The sequence below is a fragment of the Scardinius erythrophthalmus genome (assembly GCF_964197995.2).
Source record: "Scardinius erythrophthalmus genome assembly, chromosome: 3".
In the NCBI taxonomy this organism is placed as follows: Eukaryota; Metazoa; Chordata; class Actinopteri; order Cypriniformes; family Leuciscidae; genus Scardinius; species Scardinius erythrophthalmus.
Genome location: NC_138223.1, coordinates 6,581,244 through 6,602,309, shown reverse-complemented (window position 1 = coordinate 6,602,309; position 21,066 = coordinate 6,581,244). Strand labels below are relative to the sequence as shown.

At 36.1% G+C, this 21,066-nt stretch overlaps 1 protein-coding gene across 1 annotated transcript in view; it reads right to left on the bottom strand.

Moving 5' to 3' along the window:
- The window catches only part of erbb4a (erb-b2 receptor tyrosine kinase 4a), a 214,634-nt gene that overhangs the window by 56,501 nt on the left and 137,067 nt on the right, over positions 1–21,066 (bottom strand). Inside the window, exons 3-8 of the mRNA XM_081362522.1 lie at positions 20,186–20,372; positions 6,073–6,207; positions 5,425–5,490; positions 1,961–2,079; positions 1,640–1,781; positions 1,328–1,441 (exon numbers count right to left, since the gene is read on the bottom strand). Coding sequence (XP_081218648.1) covers positions 1,328–1,441; positions 1,640–1,781; positions 1,961–2,079; positions 5,425–5,490; positions 6,073–6,207; positions 20,186–20,372 — 763 coding nt within the window. The remainder of the gene's footprint in view (positions 1–1,327; positions 1,442–1,639; positions 1,782–1,960; positions 2,080–5,424; positions 5,491–6,072; positions 6,208–20,185; positions 20,373–21,066) is intronic.

Sequence of the window (21,066 nt, the reverse complement as noted above, 5' to 3'; positions counted from 1 at the left end):
GTTGGCAGTGTCTGTACACAACCATCATAAAATGATAAAAATCCATCCAGTGTTTTTTTTTTTTTATCTTCTTATATGTTAACTTTCCTCCTGTCTCAAATCAAGCTGTTCGATATTGTGACGTCACAAAATCGACGCCCCTCCCACGATGGCTGATTGACAGCAGCGTTTCAAACACAGACCCGCCCTCGTGAGCGAGCTGTCAATCATAGCACGCGCCGACCGGCGCGTTCATTGTTGATAGCTGGAGTGCTGAGTAGAATGGTGTCTAACGATTGTGGTGTTCTGTTCTTGGGTGTAATAACGAACACAGCAGTCATATTGATGATGTTCCTAAATCCGTACAGCTGAAGACGCAGTGGCTGAGTTTGTTTTCGAAGGGAATATTCCCCACGATCAACGTCAATGCTGTCATGTTTGCGCGAATCATTTTCCCAGACTGCTTTATAAACGAGGGTCAGTATAAAGCCGTTTTTGCTAAGAAGCTGCACCTGAAAAAAGGATCAGTACCAACTATTCATGTTCCTGCTGAACCTCCAGAAGAACAAGTGAGTGAAACGTTTTATTGACCTTTATAAATCTTTAATCTTTGCAAATAGCTTGCACGCTTCACGATGAATGCGGCTATTTTTACACTCAGGGTACATTATGGCATGTTTTCTATGTACGACGTTATCAATATAATTCATAATCCCACGTTTACAATGAACGAAGCGTTATTGTGTTATTGTGTTACAAACGGTGTATGCACAGAACAGAGGGGCGGGGTGAGCAAAGCTCATTATCATTTAAAGACACATGCACTTAAACGGCGTGCTGAAAACAGAGCTGTTTTTGAGCAGGTAAAATGAGTGTTTTCTTATAATACTAATGAGAATTTTTAATTTAAGTATATTACAAACTTTTAATTTAGACCCTAAAGAATCATATTAGCTTGTACAAAAATGACATTATATGACCCCTTTAACACTGATATTAGTAAAAAATGTTTCCTGAGCAGAAAATTCTGCATATTAGAATGATTTCAGGCGATTTCAGATATCATAGAAAGAAATTACTTTTTTAAATATATTAAAATTGAAAACCATTATTCACATTGTAAAAATATTTCACATAATTTTCACCATGCTTTTGAGCTCGCTTTTTGTAAAGAAAAAAAACTTCACTGACCCAAAGTTGTAAATGGTAGTGTACTTTTTTGTAGTATTATTTGAGCTAAGGAAGCTAATGTACTATTACCTGCAGAGAAAATGGTTGCCTAGGGACATTTTTGTATCATCATGTTCATAATGTCAACATAAGAACAACCTTTATGAATAGCACTGACCTTTCGGACAGATGTCAGTGCACGGGATGCACATCTTGATGTGATTTTCCTCCACTTCCATCTTGTTGCTCGGACAGGCTCTGACACATGAGCTGTGATCCACCACAAAGTTATCTGAGTTCCAGACAGCAAAATATTAGAGTATAAATGAGACTGCTGTGCAATGATAGTCTGAGGTGAAAAAAAGATAATATCTCAAAATGGAAATGGAATCAGGCCAAATCACCCATACTTTATGCACATGAAGAGTTACCAAGGGAAAGTGTTTGTTGGTTAAATTAGTAATGCCGTCCTCCAAGAAAGCTAACTTACGTGGGCATTTCTTGACACAGAAAGCTCCAAATGTGTATTTGGCGTTGGGATTGTGTTCGAGCTGGAAGGTTGTTGGATTGTAGACGAATGGCTGTGGACACTGTGTCACACAGGCCCCGCTGTCATTAAAGTTGGTACAAGCCTGAGAACAAAAAACCGAAACAAAAAAACAATCATGTACATATGTGTTGGATCGATAAAACATGACTATAATGAAGAGAACAGATTCATTTTCAAACAAAGTGAGCAGGCACTTGTCATTGCCTTTATTACCCTTTTAAATCATGCAGAATCAGGTAAAGAAATAAAGAGTTGACATACAAAGCAGTCTGTGTCTTTGGGTCCGAAACAGCCTCCTGCACATTCACGGTGGCAGCAGTTACTGACGTACGGCCCAAAACAGCGTCCATCACACTGCTCTGCACACACCGTCTTTGTCACTGTATGAGTATCAATATAGATAGAGGAAGAATGAGAATAAATAGTTTTCTATCAAAAAAAAAAAAAACTATACCAAAGGCCAATAAGCATGCAGTCAATCAATCAATCAATCAATCAATCATATATCTGTCATCTATCTATCTATCTATCTATGAATTATATCGGCCAGTTGTAACTTAGAAGTCAAGTCAAGTCAAGTCAACTTTATTTATATAGCGCTTTTCACAATACAGATTGTATCAAAGCAGCTTCACAGGATTAAATAAAATAGTACATCAGTGATTGTTTCTAGTGTAAAACGTCCGCGTTTGGTAATGCTGATCAATAGTATTGTTGATTGATTAATTAAATTAAGTATCAAGTAGAATGAAGAATTATAATACAGTATATAAATAAACATGAATAGCTAACTGCTTTGAATAAAAAAGAACAAATAATTTGAACAATATTTACTCATGATTCACTCAAAATTTACTCACTTTTTAAATCTCAAAATAGTTAATTGCTAATATATTGGCCATTCAAAACATATACTTAGCATAGAAAAGTGTCATACTTGAGAATAGGCACGCACACACTACGAGATAACCGGGCCGGGTTTGGGCCAAATTCTTCCCTTCTGGCAATCCTAGGTAAAGTGCCGATTATCTTGATGGTTCTACAGATTAATTTATCAGATTTTCCTGTGGTGTGATGTGTGTTAAGAGTGATTGAATCATTGAAAAAGCACGCCAGGGTTGCACCGATCTTAAATTGTAAATATCCAACATGTTGAATATATTTACGATCCGAAATCCATTTGTGTGGGCGGAACCCCGAGGACAAACGCACATGCACTCTGTATATTGTCGTGTGGAACAAAAGGATACAAAATCAGGAAACGAGCTGACGGAAGCATTCGACGACTTCATTCAAATCTTTATCTTTTTTTTTCTCCTGTGAATTTTCTGTTCAAGCAGTCCAAACACTATTATCATCGCTATTTATTCTTGCCCACTGTCCGCCATGTTTGTTTACTCTAAAGTCACATTTGACCATGAGGGATTTTGTGAGAATTTTTTTTTAATGCATTTGGCAGACGCTTTTATCCAAAGCGACTTAAATTTCATTTCAAGGTACACATTTACATTCTTATCAGTTATTGCTTTCCCTGGGAACCGAACCCATGACTTTGGTGTTGCAAGCGTCAACGCTCTACTGTTTTACTTGTTTTTTACTTGACTCTGCTTGTTTGTGAATGGACTGTAGTGGGTGTTGTGCTTGTGCTGTCTTGTTCACATCACAGCCCTTCACACACTATGGGGGAACAAAAAACTGTTTAATCTATTTTTTTTTTTATCGTCATGTTTTTGGTCTCTTACATTTCGAAAATCAGTTACGTTTAAAAAAATCTTTTACTGGGGGCCAGCCTTTACATGTTTGGTTTATATTCATACCAATGCACTCTTTCTTACAGCTGAATTAGTTAAGTGAGGTAGTGTGCAAAACTAAAACAGACATTGTCAAATAAAAGTTTGTCACTCTGTCTTATTAGACATCAAACTCCATGACTTTAAATACTTCACAGCATCTGCAGCAGTCTGAAATGTCTTGTGCTGTTAAAGTGCATCACTCTGACACCCAGAAGAGAATATGATCACTGTCTCTCTCTGTCCATCTTTTTGTCACTCTTGTATTAAGCTCTAATTACCACCCACACTATGAGCTGTATCACCAGCAGGTTCCAGACAGAGGAGATACCCTGATAACCCTCCAACCTATTGATTATCACAGCTACCGGCCCAGAGGCTCAAACTGACAATACCAGACGGCAGACTTTTGCCTTTTATTAGAAATGGTGTCAGAAATGAAAATTCATAACTTCAGAACCACGTTGAAAAAAAAAAACAAAAAAAAAAAAACACCTGATTACATATGAGACAGGAAGCACATACTGTAGCCGCAAACAATCAAATGGAAAAATCTGTCTGGAAACAACAGTCAATTAAATAAATAACTAGCATTCAAAAGTGCTCAAAATATTAATAATGATACTTTGATCAATCATTCCCAGAGGAATGTGTGAGGTCTCAATTGTTTGTTCTCTTGACAGTTCATCTGTAAATCAACTTCAACTTCACTCTGTTTGTCACACAAAGCTAGTATTGACTTTTATAAATAAATAAACAGTATTTATAATGCATGAAGTCATGAAGACTTATTATGGTAATTGTATGATATGTTTACAGCTATGCTTACCAATTTGTTTGTCTTTAAAAGGAACAATCAGGGATGAAGCAAGAATTGGCTTATATATATATATATATATATATATATATATATATATATATATATATAATATAAAACGTATGTATAATGCATGACTTATTATGGTAATTAATTGTATGATATGTTTACAGCTATGCTTACTTACCAATTTGTTTGTCTATAAGGAAAAATCAGCGATGAAGTAAAAAAAATAAAAAAAATAAAAAATCTCCTGGGCTATTAAAGGATTAGTTCACTTTCAAAAAATGTTTTGCTGATAATTTACTCACCCCGATGTCATCCAAGATATGGATGACATGTCTTTCTTTCTACAGTCAAAAATAAATTAAGGTTTTTGAGGAAAACATTCCAGGATTTTTCTACACAGAATGGACTTCAATTGCAACCAACTATATGAATGTTCAAAGAAGGTTCAAATGTCCGTCTCAATGCAGCTTCAAAGTCTCTACACGATCCCAGTCGAGAAATAAGGGTCTTATAGCGAAACGATCGGTCATTTTCTAAAAAAAAATATATATATATTATATACTTTTTAACCACAAATGCTCATCGTGTACCATCTCTGAGATGTGCCACGCATTGCGTCATAATGTTTTGACTGAAGAAAGAAAGACATGGATATCTTGGATGACATCAGGATGAGTAAATTATGAGCAAAACATTTTTTGAAAGTGAACTAATCCTTTAATTCTCTGGGGTCGACGAACGCATGCGTTATTTTTTTTTTATTTTTTTTTTTACAGCAGCAAAATCGACTTAAAATACTCTATCATTTATGATCATACAGATGCATCATTCGAAACTGTAAAGGGTCTACTTTTTCTACTTCAGAATTGTAAACATGTGCATGTTGCTGACATATTATTGTAGCCCAGTTTGTGCTGAATAATCAGACTTTAGCCATTTGTACGCAACTTAAAATAGCACAAATGTCAGGGCATGTCAAAACTTCTCAAAACTCCAGAGAGTTAAATGGCAACTTCAGTTCTTAAAAGTGCTAAATTGTCATTAAAGTGTGGAAGAGACAATGCGGCTGTGGTATATTGTGGACGTAGATAGGATGGATAAAAACTCACAGCTTTGGCACTGGTCTTCCTGGTGACCCCAGCAACGTCCATTACAAGATCTGTGACACCGTCTGCCTGCGGAAATAACCCAAAATAATCACACATGACCTTCTGTGTTCCGCATAAAACTAATCGTCCAGATGTATCAACAAATATCATTTATAAATAGTTCAGAAACTAGATTTGAAATTGAATTGTATTTGTCTGAACCAGTAACATTTATACCACATCTTACTGGTATTAAATGTATTCAATCATCCTTAGAATTGTACTACTGACAGCTGTTATTTTTTTCTGCACAGACTAGTTCCCTATTGTAGATGTTACAGTTTTTGAATTGAGTTTGAAAGACCTTGATTAATATTCATGGAATAAATTATTGGAAAATTAACTGTTACAGTTACAATGTAGGAGAGGGTAAAAACAGAAAGCCCACCTGCTCCATCTTCAGGGTTTTCATACTAATAATTTTTTTTTATTATTATTATAATAATTATAACAGCAATAATAATAATAATAATAATTCTTTATAATAAAAAATGTTAGTCACAAAAAAGGCATGAAGTTAATCTTATGTTTTGATGATATGAACATTATTGTTTTAAAAAAACAGTCTGGCTATTAAACTTTGTCAAATCTTCTTCATGAGGAACTCACATGTGTTGCCACTGTTGTTGGAAGGAACCACCAGAAGTTCAGAACGCGGGTTCTTGATGATGTCATTCCAGTGGATGGTGTCAGCATGGCACAAGAACTTGTTCTGATCCACGTACACGCCTCCATTCAGGATTTCTGGTGCAAAATTTTAGAACATAAGCTTATTATAATAAGAATATTAGCTGAAGGAGAGGAGCTTTGAGTTCTTTTTGTGAAATATTATGGTTGAAAAGTGTGCTTGACTGTGCTATTTTTCTTCAACATAAATGGCACTTGGTTTTATATTATTATGTATATATCTTTTTTTTTTTTTGTGACAGTGTCACTTAACTGTTCAATTAGTTTTTGGTTCTCACAGTAGCAGTAAGATAACCAAGAAATGATTAACATAAATCACTGTTTACATTTGTGAACTAAAACTACTAAAAATAATTAATAAAATATAAATATTAGATGAAAAACTTAGACTAAATCTTGGTTTGCCTGGATTAAAGATGTTATCTGTATAAAAAAAATGTCATTATTTACGTACTAAAATGACTAAAACTAAAATGAAATTAAGCTTAATATAAGCATTGAACTATTGAAATATTGAATAGAAATTACAAAAACACATAACAAAATTACTTAAACTGAAAATTTTAAGTATAAAAAAAAGAACTAATTCAAAATATTGATAAATACTATAATAGTATATAAACTAGTTTATAAAATAACACTGATACAAAGGACCATGTTTCCATCATGCTGTACTCCACTCCATTCCTAAGCTGACAGAGCAATTCACATTGATACTGTCTGTGCGTGTCATTCATTGATTCCAGCTTTTCTCTACACAGCAGCATACACTTATAATCTCAAAAGTTTCTGTTATCCTGGAAAGTATCTATATCAGGGTTCCCTGCACCATTTAGCTGGTTGGAAAGTGTCACGCTGGTTGTGATGATCATGCGAGTATGACATGCAGAGATAAGCGTCCAGACAGTTCAATTTATCAGTCTCATGCTCAGTGTGCATATACAATAATTAATAAAAATCTTTTTTTGGCATCTCATTTTGACGTCCTCTACCATAAACGCCTACAGCCTTTATCAAGATCAGCCTGTGGTCCATGACTGTCTCTCTGGTTCCAGGCTTCATTCTGAGAGTGTGAAAAGGTGTGTCAGACACCTTGCATGGTTGGCTGATTGTATTGTACTGTGCTATACAAACACAATGAATGAGTCTGGATGAGTACCAAGTCTGATTTCTTTCCAAACACACATACTAGCAGGTTTCTAAGATATTCTATTTGGCTTGGGATCCTTTTTCAGTCTAAGGTAATGTTTTTGTTGTTGTTTATTTGTTTTGTTTTTGGTCATTTTGTGGTCTGCCAGTTAAAAAAAAGTAAAAATCAAAATGCTGATATCAATTTATTAGTAATATTTTATGTTTATTTACCTTCAAATTCTGTGTTAAAGGGATACTTCAACTCTGGAAAGATGAATGTGCATTTAAAATGGGTCATTTTTGTAGAAGAAATGTGAAATTATTTTTGAATTTGGAGCTTTCTAGACTGAGAAAAGCCAGAAAATTTATTTTTGGCTTATGTGGATGAAAGACAATAACTCCCAGAATGCACTTGCTTCGCTGCCCTAGGAGGCCACTCCCAAGCCACGCCTACCGGTAAGAGAGTGCAGTTGAAAACAACAAAGGCTAGGCTACTAGTGAGTCTCTGTGACGAGTCTGCCCGGGATTTCGAGATCGCCCAAAATGTCCTGGATTCGGCTTTTGCGTTCTACAGTCGCCATTCATTATGTTTACTGTGGCGAGCAGGACGAGGCTGAGGGCCGCGGGAGAACGATGAGAGGCCGGTGGCGTGATTACTGATGAGCGACACCTGTGAGACGCGCCGGTCTCGTATCTCTCACGGAGGAGCGGGAATTTTCTTAGCAATGTTAAAACGCACATCAACCAATCACTTGTTTAGCGTTCATGTTCACTAATCGGAATGAATTCAGTTAGATTGAAACAAAAGGTGTGCATGTAAACAATGAATGGCGACTGCAGAAAGCAAAAGCCGAATCCCGGACATTTTGAACGATCTCGACGGCCGGACATGTCCGGGAAAAAGAGGATGGTACTACTAGCTACTCAGCTTTCTCCACAGAACAAGAGCCTGCTAGCTTAGCTTCCAAAAAAAGATGGCTGACACTGTGTACATTCTGTGAGTGAGATCCCACCCTCTTTGGGCGGGTTGAAAACATGCGGGACAGCCCCTACTACTGGCTGTAGTCTTTAGCCTCTGGCCAAAAAAATCAGATTTTTGCATCATCTGTGGATTTTTTCCAGACAAAAAATACATAAATCTCTCGTCTCAGGGGGATATGAGGGTGGAAAGCACGGTAATTCGAAAATACTACAGGTTTTCTACTGATACAAAGTTTAATGCTAAATCCTGAAGTATCCCTTTAAACGTTCAGAAATACACTATTAGCTTCCATACTGGCTTCCTCGTAACCAGACCAACATCTCATAGTCCATTCAAACTGAAGCAGGGTTTATGTGTATTAACATTTTCCCCGCCATTGACGGAATTTTCCGGCTTTCCGTGTTTTCACTGTCACTGCATCCGAAATCGTATATATTTCCCTACTATACTATGCGAAAAACAGTATGTCTGAAAACGTAGTCAAAAAACAGTAGGTGAAAAGTCCCTGGATGGCCTACTACTTATTACTACTACTTATGGCCACTAAGATTCTGAAGTGTGCAATCGATGGATACATTACTATCCCATGAGGCCTTGGGAGAGGATTTATGAGGATTTATAATGGCAGTGAAGTGATGCAACTGACGCTGGTATAGGTCACATGACAGTAACAACATGGGGGATGTAGTACGTCCATTCTACACATATTCATACTATTAAAAAAAAAAACTGACTTTTTTAACGTGACTTTTTTGCAAAGTACATTCAAATGTAGTACCTACTCAGACAGAACGCGATTTCAGACACATCATGTTATACGGTAGGGGGCGCTATTAGGCATCTTCTGAAAGAGTACATCTCCGAATCAAAACACAGGCGAAGGGGAAGCAGAAACAAGCAATAAAAGCATTGCTTATGCACATGTAAAACAATGTGCTCATCAATTAATGTTATACATAATATGTTCAGATATAAGATCTTGATAAAAGTACAGAGGCGGGTCTCCTCTTTGACAGCAATAACTAAATTAAAATTGCATCACTTATGTCTCTAGTGGAGTGCAGAAGGAAAGATCTTAAAGACAGATTATAATATATAAAATAAAATATAATATAATATAAAACCTGCAAATGGACTGAGATTACAAGCTTGAGCTCTTGCTTTAGGGTCAGGGATTTTTCTCTCATTATTTTCTCTGTGCAGCTAATATGAATTATACATCAGATTAGAAAAATGTTTGCTATTGCTTTTCTAAGCAATCAGACATGATTTATTCCTCCTGGATGATAAAACAAACAGAAAATAATCCAATAGATTTACAGTGAAAGAGGGACTCAAGACATGTAATCTAGAGATCATAGCCTACTTTAGTAATTACAAATTACGTTAATTCCAAAATGACGTGAACACACCTTTAGTGGTGAGTTTTGCACACGCACAACTTACAATTTCTTTAAAAATGAATAACAAATATATACTATATTATTTTTTATTATTAAATTCTGCAGAATTACAGTTAGAATTGACTAATTTACTCACTTTTGTGTTATTTACTGACACTGTTTAATCATAATATATGTAGAGTGTAAGCTTAGCTTTTTTTGCAGATTACATTATGATAATGAATAATAAATCAAGATGCCCCCCACCACCACCACCCACCTACCTACCTACCATTCCAGTTAATGTAACAGATACTATCCTTCTTAGCCTAAAAGAGCTCAAATTTGTCACTACATAAAACTCTAAGAGAAATCCCAGTGTTTTCCATTAGTTTCTTTGACAGCAGTGGAGAGATTGTTTTGCATGACAAATGTGAGCGTATCTGAGAGCGCAGACTGTGTGGAGGAGGGCCTCCTCATGGATATCCGTAATTGTGTTGAAGCCTTCTGATTAAATTTCAGCCATCTTAAATGTTATTGCTTCACAGTGAATCAGTGTGACAAATGTGATGCATTGTCCCGATAACTGAAATAATATGCAAAAAAAAATAAAAAATAAGAACAGCTGTTAAAACTTTCTAAAAGATTGCTTTGCTTTGCTTTGTTTTTGTTGTGTTTTCGACTGACAGCTCAGGATCTCCCAGAGTTAAAAACTGCAAATAAATCATAGGCCATAAATCAAAAGATACAACATGTGGAGTTCATTATGGAAAATCTATCTATGTAAAATGAGCATATTGGGACTGCAGTTTTTATATATATATATATATATATATATATATATATATATATATATATATATATATATATATATATATATATATATATATATATATATATATATACTATAGTACTTAGAAATACTGTTCAAAAGATCAGGATCAGTAAGATCAGGTTCAGTTATATTTTTTACATTTTAAAATGTAATTTATTTCTGATGGCAAAGCTGAATTTTCAGCATCATTACTCTAGTCTTCAGCTTCACTTAATCCTTCAGAAATCATTCTAATATGATGACTTGCTGCTCAAGAAACATTTTGTTCAAGAAAAGCAACCTTTAGAACAGTGGAATGGATCGCAGTAGGGGCCTCAAGATTAAAGAGTATTTAAAAGTGTTTAAATTAATAAATTATTAAATTAATAAATAGGTTATTTTAAAATATTAATAATAATTTAACTCTAATTAGGTTATGTATTATAGAAAATATTTCATATAATACAAAACTAATTTGAGTTCTTTATTTTTCCCTCTCAATAACTTGTTTTGATTGAAGAACATAGTTACTGAAACTTCTGAAATCACAAAAGGAATCATGGTTAATTAAATACTATACAATATATCAAAACCTCAATTTCTATCAGTTATTAAAAAAAAAGTTTGATAGCAGCTTTGTCATAATTACAGCAGAAATACTGGAAATAGTCTATATCAGGGAGCCTTTGAATATTGTCTTGGACAACTGGAGGCCACTTTTCCACCATCGGGCCAAACCGTTCTCGGTGCTTAACTGTACCATTCCCTGCCGATCCGGCCCAGCCAGTACGGATATGGTTTTCATTTTCCATGTGGGGCTGATAACGGCCACTCTTTGGAATGTAATACAAATGCGTCAATGTATATAGCTACCGCATTATAGAGGATGATCAGATATTTATTTAAATTTTATTATCAACTTGTGTTTATTTTGCTCAAATAGCTTGGCTGGCCATGCAACTACAGAGAAACTGGTAGCCGGGCAACAGACAAGTGACCAATCCTGATTGGCGATGTCACTACACGCATTCTACCAGCCCCGTTCTGGGGTGTGTTTCCCAAAGCCAACTATGGTCGCAAGTTCCGTCATTCCCAATAGAGTTCAATGGAAATAGCGATTAGCCAAACGAATGCCAACCGAGAATGGTTTGTAATCATGCTGTGCCAAACCAAACTCAAATGCAAATATAACAGGAACCGTTCCTTACCCTCCTTAGAACCATTCGGCCCGATGGTGGGAAAGCGGCTATTGAGAATGTCTGCTTTAGAGGGCTTGACTGACTTACAGTATCATCCAATATCATCGAGTCACTTTGCAACTCCTTATTACATTTCCCTAACATCCACAGAGCCTGAAATGGTTGCTGAAGAAAACACGGCCCTATTAAAATGAGAGATGTGCGGAGTCACACTATTTATATAAAATAAATGCTAATGAAATTTCCAGTTTCATCTTGCTGTCGCTTAGTGCCACTTCCACTAATATCCTCTTCAGACTAGCATCATGATCCACGGTCCTCCATCGCCCCAGCCCTCCACCCGTCCACATTCACGAAGCGTCTCATTATTCAGACACACAGGGAGGGGAGTTTGGCTTGTGGAGATAGCAGAGCGTCCCAGAAATCACACCCAACAGCAGGGTCTCAGGAGGGCAGGCTGGGAGGGTTGGTGGAGCGGTGATACGACTGCCATCTCGCAGACCATTCCGAAAGACCAAGCTCGCAGGTGCACCTTACATTTCTCACCTATTCCTTTCATGTTTGGTGAAAGGTGGATTTTTTCTACCTGCAGGAACCTTTGAAGTCAGGTCCATAGAAAAAGATCAACTGAAATACTAACATTACAGCTTTCCAGCGAACTGTATACTGATAATGAATGCGGGACATGAGGCGGCTTGCTTTATCCATTACACTACAAAGAGTTTGATAGAATGAATGCCATCTCGATTACGGAGACCCTGAAGAGTTCAAAGCAAACTGACTTACACTTACAATGCAGGGATTTAGTCTCACAGTATCCAATAAGTAATTTCTCAATGTCAAACCACTAACACACAAACCCCTTTGGTAAAACTAACTGGCAACCTCTTGGAATATGCAATTAGCTCTTGTCACAGTAGATTACATTACATTAGGAAGCACTGCAATATGCAAATATTTTTCCTCTGTGAATTAATACACAACTGCACTAGGTTGTGGCATTTTTGCATATAATCTTAGGCTACAAAAAGGGTTTTGTTTAGACCAGTCATAGTCCTCACTACTACAAAGTAATTCCAAATCTAGTGTAGAGTCACAACAACCTTTTTATTTAATTATTTTCTGAATGAAATTAATACTTTTATTTGGCAAGGATGCATTAAATTGATCTAAATTGACAGTAAAGACATTTATAATTTCAAAAACTTTTTCTGTTTCAAAATATATGCTGTGCTTTCTATTATTTTATCTTCATTTATATTCAACAAAGATTCCTGGAAAAAAAATGTATCATGGTTTCCACACAAGCATTGATAATATTAAATATTTCTTGAGCAGAAAACTGAAACTGAAATACGTGAACTGAAATACAGATTATACACACACTTCTTGTGGCTTTCTATTTTACTTGTTAAAGCTACACTGTGTAATTTTTTAAGTTGATTCTTAGCAAAAAACACTTTGTTCTTTCAAAATGATATGTGCACATTAATGTGTAATTACTTCTACCAAACTAATCAAGTATTCTCGTGAGCATAGAATCTGCCATTTAGCATATGAGCGAGTCGCGCGAATGGCGGCAGCCATGTCGCGCCTCCATCTTGAAAATACATTAGCCAAAGAGGGACATACCTGGAAATTCAAGCTTCGCCTTTCGCGTTTTTACACTCAGTGGCACCGTGATGAATGCGAGGGGGAGATTACTCGTGGCTGCCGGCAGATTTGAAATAATACAGCCACCGTAGGAGTTAAAACGCCCTCGGAATGGGAGGGGCTAGAAAGTAATATTCAGTTGGTAGTCATATACAATTTCACCACTAGATGGGAGAAAATCCTACATAGTGTAGCTTTAAGGGTCTCAAATGTTGTGAGATGCAAAACTTGCAAGCTTAGGGGCCATTTACATGACACCGTTATCAACTAAAAAAAAAAAATGGAAAACTTTGTATGTGTTTTGGCCATTCGTTTAAATGACAATGGGGTTTTGGGGCCTGAAAACGCAAACTTTTGAGAACGGGTTTCAAAATTAAAGTTTTTGAAAATGACATTCTCTGTGTAAACTACACAATGTTGCAAATAACCAAACAACCCCTCAAAAAAAATGTATACAATTTCTCACAATTGCATCTTCCCTTGACAAACACACTCAACTGCTGATGCCAAAAAGGCTTAATAATAACAGACCTCAGATTTTTTCATAAACTTCACCAATTATGTTTGACATTAAATGCTCTGACTGCACCCCACAGGGACAATGAGCTAAATACAGTAGTTAATGGTGGAACTTTGCGTTGATTATAACAGGAACAGGTCGCTGAGAGAAGGAACACCCACAACGCAATTTGCCACCAGAATTGAGTGAGGAGATCTCTTTATATCCCCACTGCAGGAAGTCCTCGGAGAGCTGTTTTAATCACATTCAGCTGCAATGAACGGGCTTTGTTTTTTGGGAGATTCAGAGGCAAACCAATTATTACCCACAAAGAGCTCTTCCTGTCCCCACTTTGTTCTTGACTGATGGTTGGAAAAACAGAATTTGCAGACATAATTTCATATTCAAGAAGTAATGCTATTACAATAAGCTTTGGAAATAAAATCAAAGTACTTATAACTATCATTCTTAAGGGTAAGAGGTGACAGCTTTAAAAAGATAACCTACATTTGCACCTTATTTCAGATTGGCACAGTATAGCTACCGCAAGACAGCAGCTGAGGACCAAAATAAAGGCAATTGGTTTTAGATTTTCTGCTTTAAAAGAAAACAATGTGGTGTATAGCAAAAGCAACAATTAACGGGGTTTAAGCAGTTTAATGGCATTTATTGCATCTATGCTGTTGGAGTTTATAGACCCCACATTGAATAAAGCTACAATGCAGAACACAATGAAATTTATGGCTGACACCATAACACATCCACGTTAGAGAATACGTGAACACACACATTTTGTTGTAGATATAGATATTTTTAATAAATGACAGGTTAAAAAAAATGCTTACTTCAAGGCTCCACTTTATAATATTATTTTCATATATCACTGTACTCATAAAGTGATATAACTGCAAAAACTGATAGCTCAAGTACAAATGAATTAATGAACTTTGACCAAATGTGATTGTCAATGTTAGTGATTTTATAATGTCTTTGTTATGTTCTAATGTTCAAATGAATTTGAATCCAAAATCAAAGCCATTGAAAATAACTATATGTGTCTTGAGCCAAGGATTCCAATTATACAAGGCACTTTAGACTGTGACAAACGGTTTAGTTATGAGCCATTTCGCTGTTTTTTTTTTGTTTGTTTTTTTTTTGAATGAGTGTAAACGAAAAAAAAAAATGTGAATGGGAAAAAAACTCAACCTCACAATTTTTAATCAAAAAAACAACAACCTCACAATTTTTAATCAAGATGCCATAAATGGATTTTCTGGTAAAAACAATAGACTTCTCTCTGGTGATAAATGCAGGACTTCACATTTAGTGCAGTTAAGCTCACACCTCAAAATCCATTCAATATCCGAGGCATAGAACCACGTCCCCATCATATATGTTTTTCTTTTTCAATAAAAGCTGAGCTATTTCCCCAATAATGTCCCTCTTTTGGAAGTGGCGCAAATAAAATGAATGTACTGAAATGGCACTCAACCCACTTTACACGGCATAAAATCACAGTCGACACTGCATGAGTGACCTTGAAAACAACAGAACGATAAATCTGAGCAGCTGCTCTTAAGTGCAAAACATGAAACTAGTCCGCAAAGAAGCTGCACAATACATGGGCCCAGCTGGATCAACAATGTCCACAGAACGAGGCCCAGGCTTGGGTTCACGGACAGAAGCTCAGAAGCAAGAAAGCATTCACTAACTGAGCAGCAAGGCTGTGGAAGCGAGCAGAGGACTGGACGTACTATAGCCCGAGAGGCTCTGTGGGGGTGGGTGGCGAGCATGCTTCACATCAAGGCTACTGCATTAATACACCGCCGGGAATGTGCACAGGCATACATATGAGGGCACAAAGTGATAGGTTGCATGGAGATTTGTGTAACATAATGAATAAATTAGGCAAGGTAGAATTGTGGAGTCAGCAGACATGGCGTAGACTCAATGGCAGAGCTTAAGTGAATAACTCAACAGGATTCAATGTACTATAAAACGGACAAATAAAAACACAGCTGTGATTTCTTATCGAAATTGTTCTGTATATGTCCTATAAGCTGCGACATTCGCACGCACACCGTCCAGATTTCAGAGTTATAAATAATAGTCGTTTATTGTTAAATCCAACTAAAATCAACAGTTTGTAAAGATTTCAATTTACAGATTTTATATAAAAACCACCAAAAAACGTTCTACTGATATTCTAAGAAATAAAAAGGAAATAAATTAAACTTCTAATCTTATATTAGAAGTCTGACTCTGTAGCAATAAAAAAATATATTGCTGGGGTTTCAAATGTATTTTTTACCAACCTTTTTAAGATAAAATAGAATAAAATGGTAAAGAAGCATGTTATTAACATGCAAAACAAGTATGTTATTACATTTAGTTAAAACAAGGTTTAGGCAAAATACTCTGACCAGAGTTTAGGCAATTGGGATGCCTGTGGGGATTGGGATTGTGACTGATTTTCAGTGGAGTCTATTTGCAGTAAGTATTTAATGCATAGTTTTCCTATTAAAAGCACTGTTCCATGTTTTAAAAAGGTAGTTTGTCATTATTATAAAGAAAAAATGGCTATTGGAAATGATGGAATTAGGAATGATCATGCATTGCACATTCATTGTAAAATTGCCTTCTGATGCATTTGAATATGACAAAAGCATTGCTATATATATATATGTGCCCTCTTCATCTAAGATGAATCAACTGAGTAATGCTTTTTAATTTAATGGTCTAATTGCTTTGCAGAGTGCACACTGAGACTTATTGTCGTGTTGCTGGAGTGTGTTCTAAGATCGCATTCACTAGAGAATGCACTGTATATGAACAACAGACTTGTTCATGAGATTGTCTAATAATGTAAGCCTTGTTTTTCAAGCAACTGCACAAGTGCTTGTGATGGGTTGAGTATTCAATATATGGTATTATTCAATAACCTTTGGCCAGATGCAGTGAAGAAATATGTACATAAAGGGATCTGCCCACTCAATTATTGAACTGATTCACGACAACATGTTGCATGAAGTTCTATCATCTGAGATTCTAAAAGGTTGATGAAACTACCCTTCATGCAGCTGTGTGTTATAGCAGAGGACATCTATGAGAACATTTGATTGAAGGACCACAGAAAATAAGGTTACAGCCATTATTGTATCAGAAGTTTCTTATGAAAGCTATTGATCATGCTGCAGTGCTGTGTAGAGGAACCATGAGAGCACATGGGTGTAATCAAAGGAGCCATTCATCATCAATGTGCTGAATATCTCAAGGGGCTGAAGAACAACTTTCATCTCCTAGAACTCATATTGAAAATTGCAGAAACATGGCTACCACTGCCTTGAGAATCAGACTTTACCAGCATTGCTGGAGGAATAGAGAAATTCAATGCTAAAAAAAAAAAATGATTCAAAGACTTTAGCAAGGAATTCAAAGGATGACGGTTACCACAAATGTGCAGCGCGCTTCCCATCACTGAGCACAGCCAACTTTTCACAGTTGCATTTTCTTGCTTGCAATAGAGGTTATGATTTACAGCATTGTGTTTTATGAAGGTCTCTGTTGCAGTATCATAAATAGTGCGAAACTTTCTGCAACACTGGCCTGGAACATTTCATCCATTGTGTGAAGCTTTGCAATCTCTTGTATTGAAGAGAATAAAAGTTATTCTGGTTGTAGTGCACATTTCTCACTGATATACTGAGGTTGTTAACAGTCAATAACTAATTTAAATGAATGCTTTCAAAAAACATCAGCATCAGAGTCAAATATATAATATAGACTTGTCTTTATGATTCTAAAAATGGGCAAAACTAGTCTTTCCACTAACGCACTTAAAATCTATGCATTCTGGGGAGTTTCAAAGCAGAAAGCTTGTATATTAAAAAATGCTTGCAATAATTCTTGTGCAAAAAAAGTGTGATTCAGCTGTGAAAGTTTTAGTGGCTACTTTTTAGGCACCATTGACTGACATAATGGGTGTAGATATTTCTTTATAAATGTCCTTTTATGCATATCGTATGAAAGGTTTCAGGTTAGTTGGATTTTCATGGGCATGACAGTTGATTTAATATAATTTTCCATTCTGCAGCACTCTATCAAAGAAAAATAACCAGCTAAGACCATCATAGGCTGGTTTAAGTGAGTTTTTGCCATAGGTACATTTTTTTTTATTTTTTTTCGATATTTTGAAGAATATGGTTAACCTAACAATTAATGGACCCCATCGATTTCCATAATGGGGGGAAAATACTATGGAAGTCAATGGTGCCCATCAACTGTTCGGTTACAGACATTCTTCAAAATATCGTTCATGTTCAGCAGAAGAAAGAAACAAACCATACAAATTTGGAACAACTTGAGGATGAGTAAATGAAGACAATATTTTCATTTTTGAGTGAACTATCCCATTAAGATGATACTGTATGGCTTAACATTCAGACAAGTAAGTAACTAATTACTAAGCTGCACAAAAATATGATTAATGTGCTAATCAGATGTTCTTCATAAGTCAATTCAATGTCAATGAATACAGCATGTCAGTGCCGAGTTCATGTTTTATTCTCATATTTCTCATACTGTAAGCCAGACAAAATCTTTCTTGTGGCAGTAAAACTGCTGTGTGGCTTCTTTTCAAAGACATGCCCTGTAACCCCATTCATTTAAAGATGCCATCTGACACCTCATCACAACAGAGAGAGTAACAATAAAAGGAAAAACATATCTTTGAGGAAACAAATAAAAGTGAAGACAAGAATGCAGTGGCGCACCCATACTGTCAGCGCTCTATTCATCCTCATACCGAGATATCGTTTAATCAGCCATTAAAATGAAAAAGCCATATTTGAGATTAATAATACAAGGTTACCCAAGATGCCTGCTGGGCATGTCGTAACTTTCTGTCCCTCACCTACTGCGACCTCGCACCACCAGCTGAACTCCTCTGGGCTTCTAGAAGTCAGACAAACGTTATCACGCCTCTGGCTATTTTGCTTTGAGGCGCCGACGACTTCCTCTATTTGTCTGTTGGTTTGTTTGACCCCTTGATCTGTTTCTTTTTCTCTCCATATCTTTATGCATCCGGAAATATTGTTCTAAGATGAGTTTCTATTTCACATGGTATAAGATGTAAACGAAAGTCTCCCTATGGGGCAACCAAGCAAGGCTGAAGAAAAAGAAAGAAAGAAAAGCTAGATGCAATCTGTAAAACATGTTCAAATGATACACATAATACGCTGATAAGATAAAAAGCAGTCACATAATGAAGAGTGACTAATTTATATGAGAGATGTCTTCTGATGTACATGATTATCATAACTGCTGCACTGCACAGCATGAAAGACATTATTAGTGCCAATCTTATCTAACGTGTTCACATACACCAGTCCCAGCTATGCTGATTTCCACTAAGACCACGACTTACACAGACATCAGTTAGACATCAAAACATTACAAAAATAGACTGAAGTATAATTACTAGCCATGAAAATAAACTTGCTGCACTAACAGACACATTACAATTTGTAAAAAGAATTAAAAGCAGGTCTTCATTATCTTTGATCCAGTAATTACTGTTTAAAAGTTTGGGGTTAGTAACATTTTTTAAATGTTCAAAAATCAATTGTGAAATATAACTACAAATTAAAAATTTCTATTTAAATATATTTTTAAATGTAATTTATTCCTGTGATGCAAAGCATGATCCTTCAGAAATCATTCAAATATGCTGATTTGCTGCTCAAGAAACATTTCTTATTATTATCAATGTTGAAAACAGTTGTGCTGCTTAATATTGTTGTGGAAACTGTGATTTTTTCAGGATTCTTTGATGAATAGAAAGTTCAAAAGAACAGCATTTATTTGAAATAGAAATATTTTGTGATATTATAAATGTCTTTACAGTGACTTTTGATCAATTTAATTCATATTTGCTGAATAAAAGTATAGTTGTTTTGTTTTGTTTTGTTTTGTTTTGTTTTGTTTCGTTTCGTTTCGTTTCGCTTCGTTTCGTTTCGTTTTTCAGGCGAAAATAATCTTACTGGCTCCAAACTTTTGAATGGTAAAGTACTGCATGTTAACAGAAAAAAAAAACATTATCTAGAAAACATTTTAAGTTCTTCAAGTTAAAATAAGTTTTAAACTAACTTAAAAACTCCAGCTTTATTCAAACAAAGAATGTCTGCTAAACCATCTTAAATGCACATTTCAGACAGATGTTTTGGGGAAATGTTGTCAGGGTAGAATCTTACCGAACTTTTGAAGAAAGACATGTATCTTCTTTGACAAAGATTTTGACATAAAAACCAACAAAAGTCAAGAAAATAGTTTTAAACTGCAGTAACAATATCTGAATGAACATTTTGTAGAATATACCTGTCAGGTTCTTGAGGCCGAGTTGTCTAAGGCCGAAGTGGGCATCTCGTCTGTAGTTGAGAAAGATGGCCAGAGCGTAGCGTCCTTCATACAGTTTAGTGCCACGGATGATCCGCAGGTTCTCCAGAGGAAGATAGTCAAACTGGTTCAGAGCCACCAAAACGTAACCCGTCACCTCCCGGATAGACTGCGGAGATACAAAGAAATTAAGAAACTTGAGCATACAACTTAAATGCACATATTTTACATTTCTCAGGCGAATCCCATGAGCTATTTTCTTTTGGTGTTTCAAAGATGTAGTTTGTCCTTTAGTCAAGGCTTTACCAAAACTTCATCATCGAGTCTATTAGTCGACTAACGAGACAGCCTTGATATAATTTGAAGAGATAATGGCCCAAGAGAGCGCTGGACCCTCCCTCTCCACACCCACATCAATCATGTTGACATCCAATCACTGTTTCACACTGCGTATCATTAACAGGCACAGAGGACAGGTCTATTTCATGCAGAAGAAGTGAATGTGATATAGCCGTTCTGATCGGACACACACATACTGCTGGTGTAGTCACAGAAATCCATCTGAAGAGCTGACCAAGCACACGGTGACAGCTGTCACCTGTCAGTCACGCGCACTGGAAGGCCACACAAGGACACACTGCTAGAGATCATTATTATGTCAAACTTCAGACAGGACCTAAAGGACCAGATTTACTAGACAGGGCAAATTAGCGTGAAGATGCAATCCCATAAAAGCGCTGATGCAAGTGTAAAGTTCTGCGCGTGATCTAGTGATGACATGCAAATTTAAGAACACGGACGCAGCCGGATCATGTCCATATTCACCAACACAATCTACCAAGACAAGTGCAAAATAGCATCTG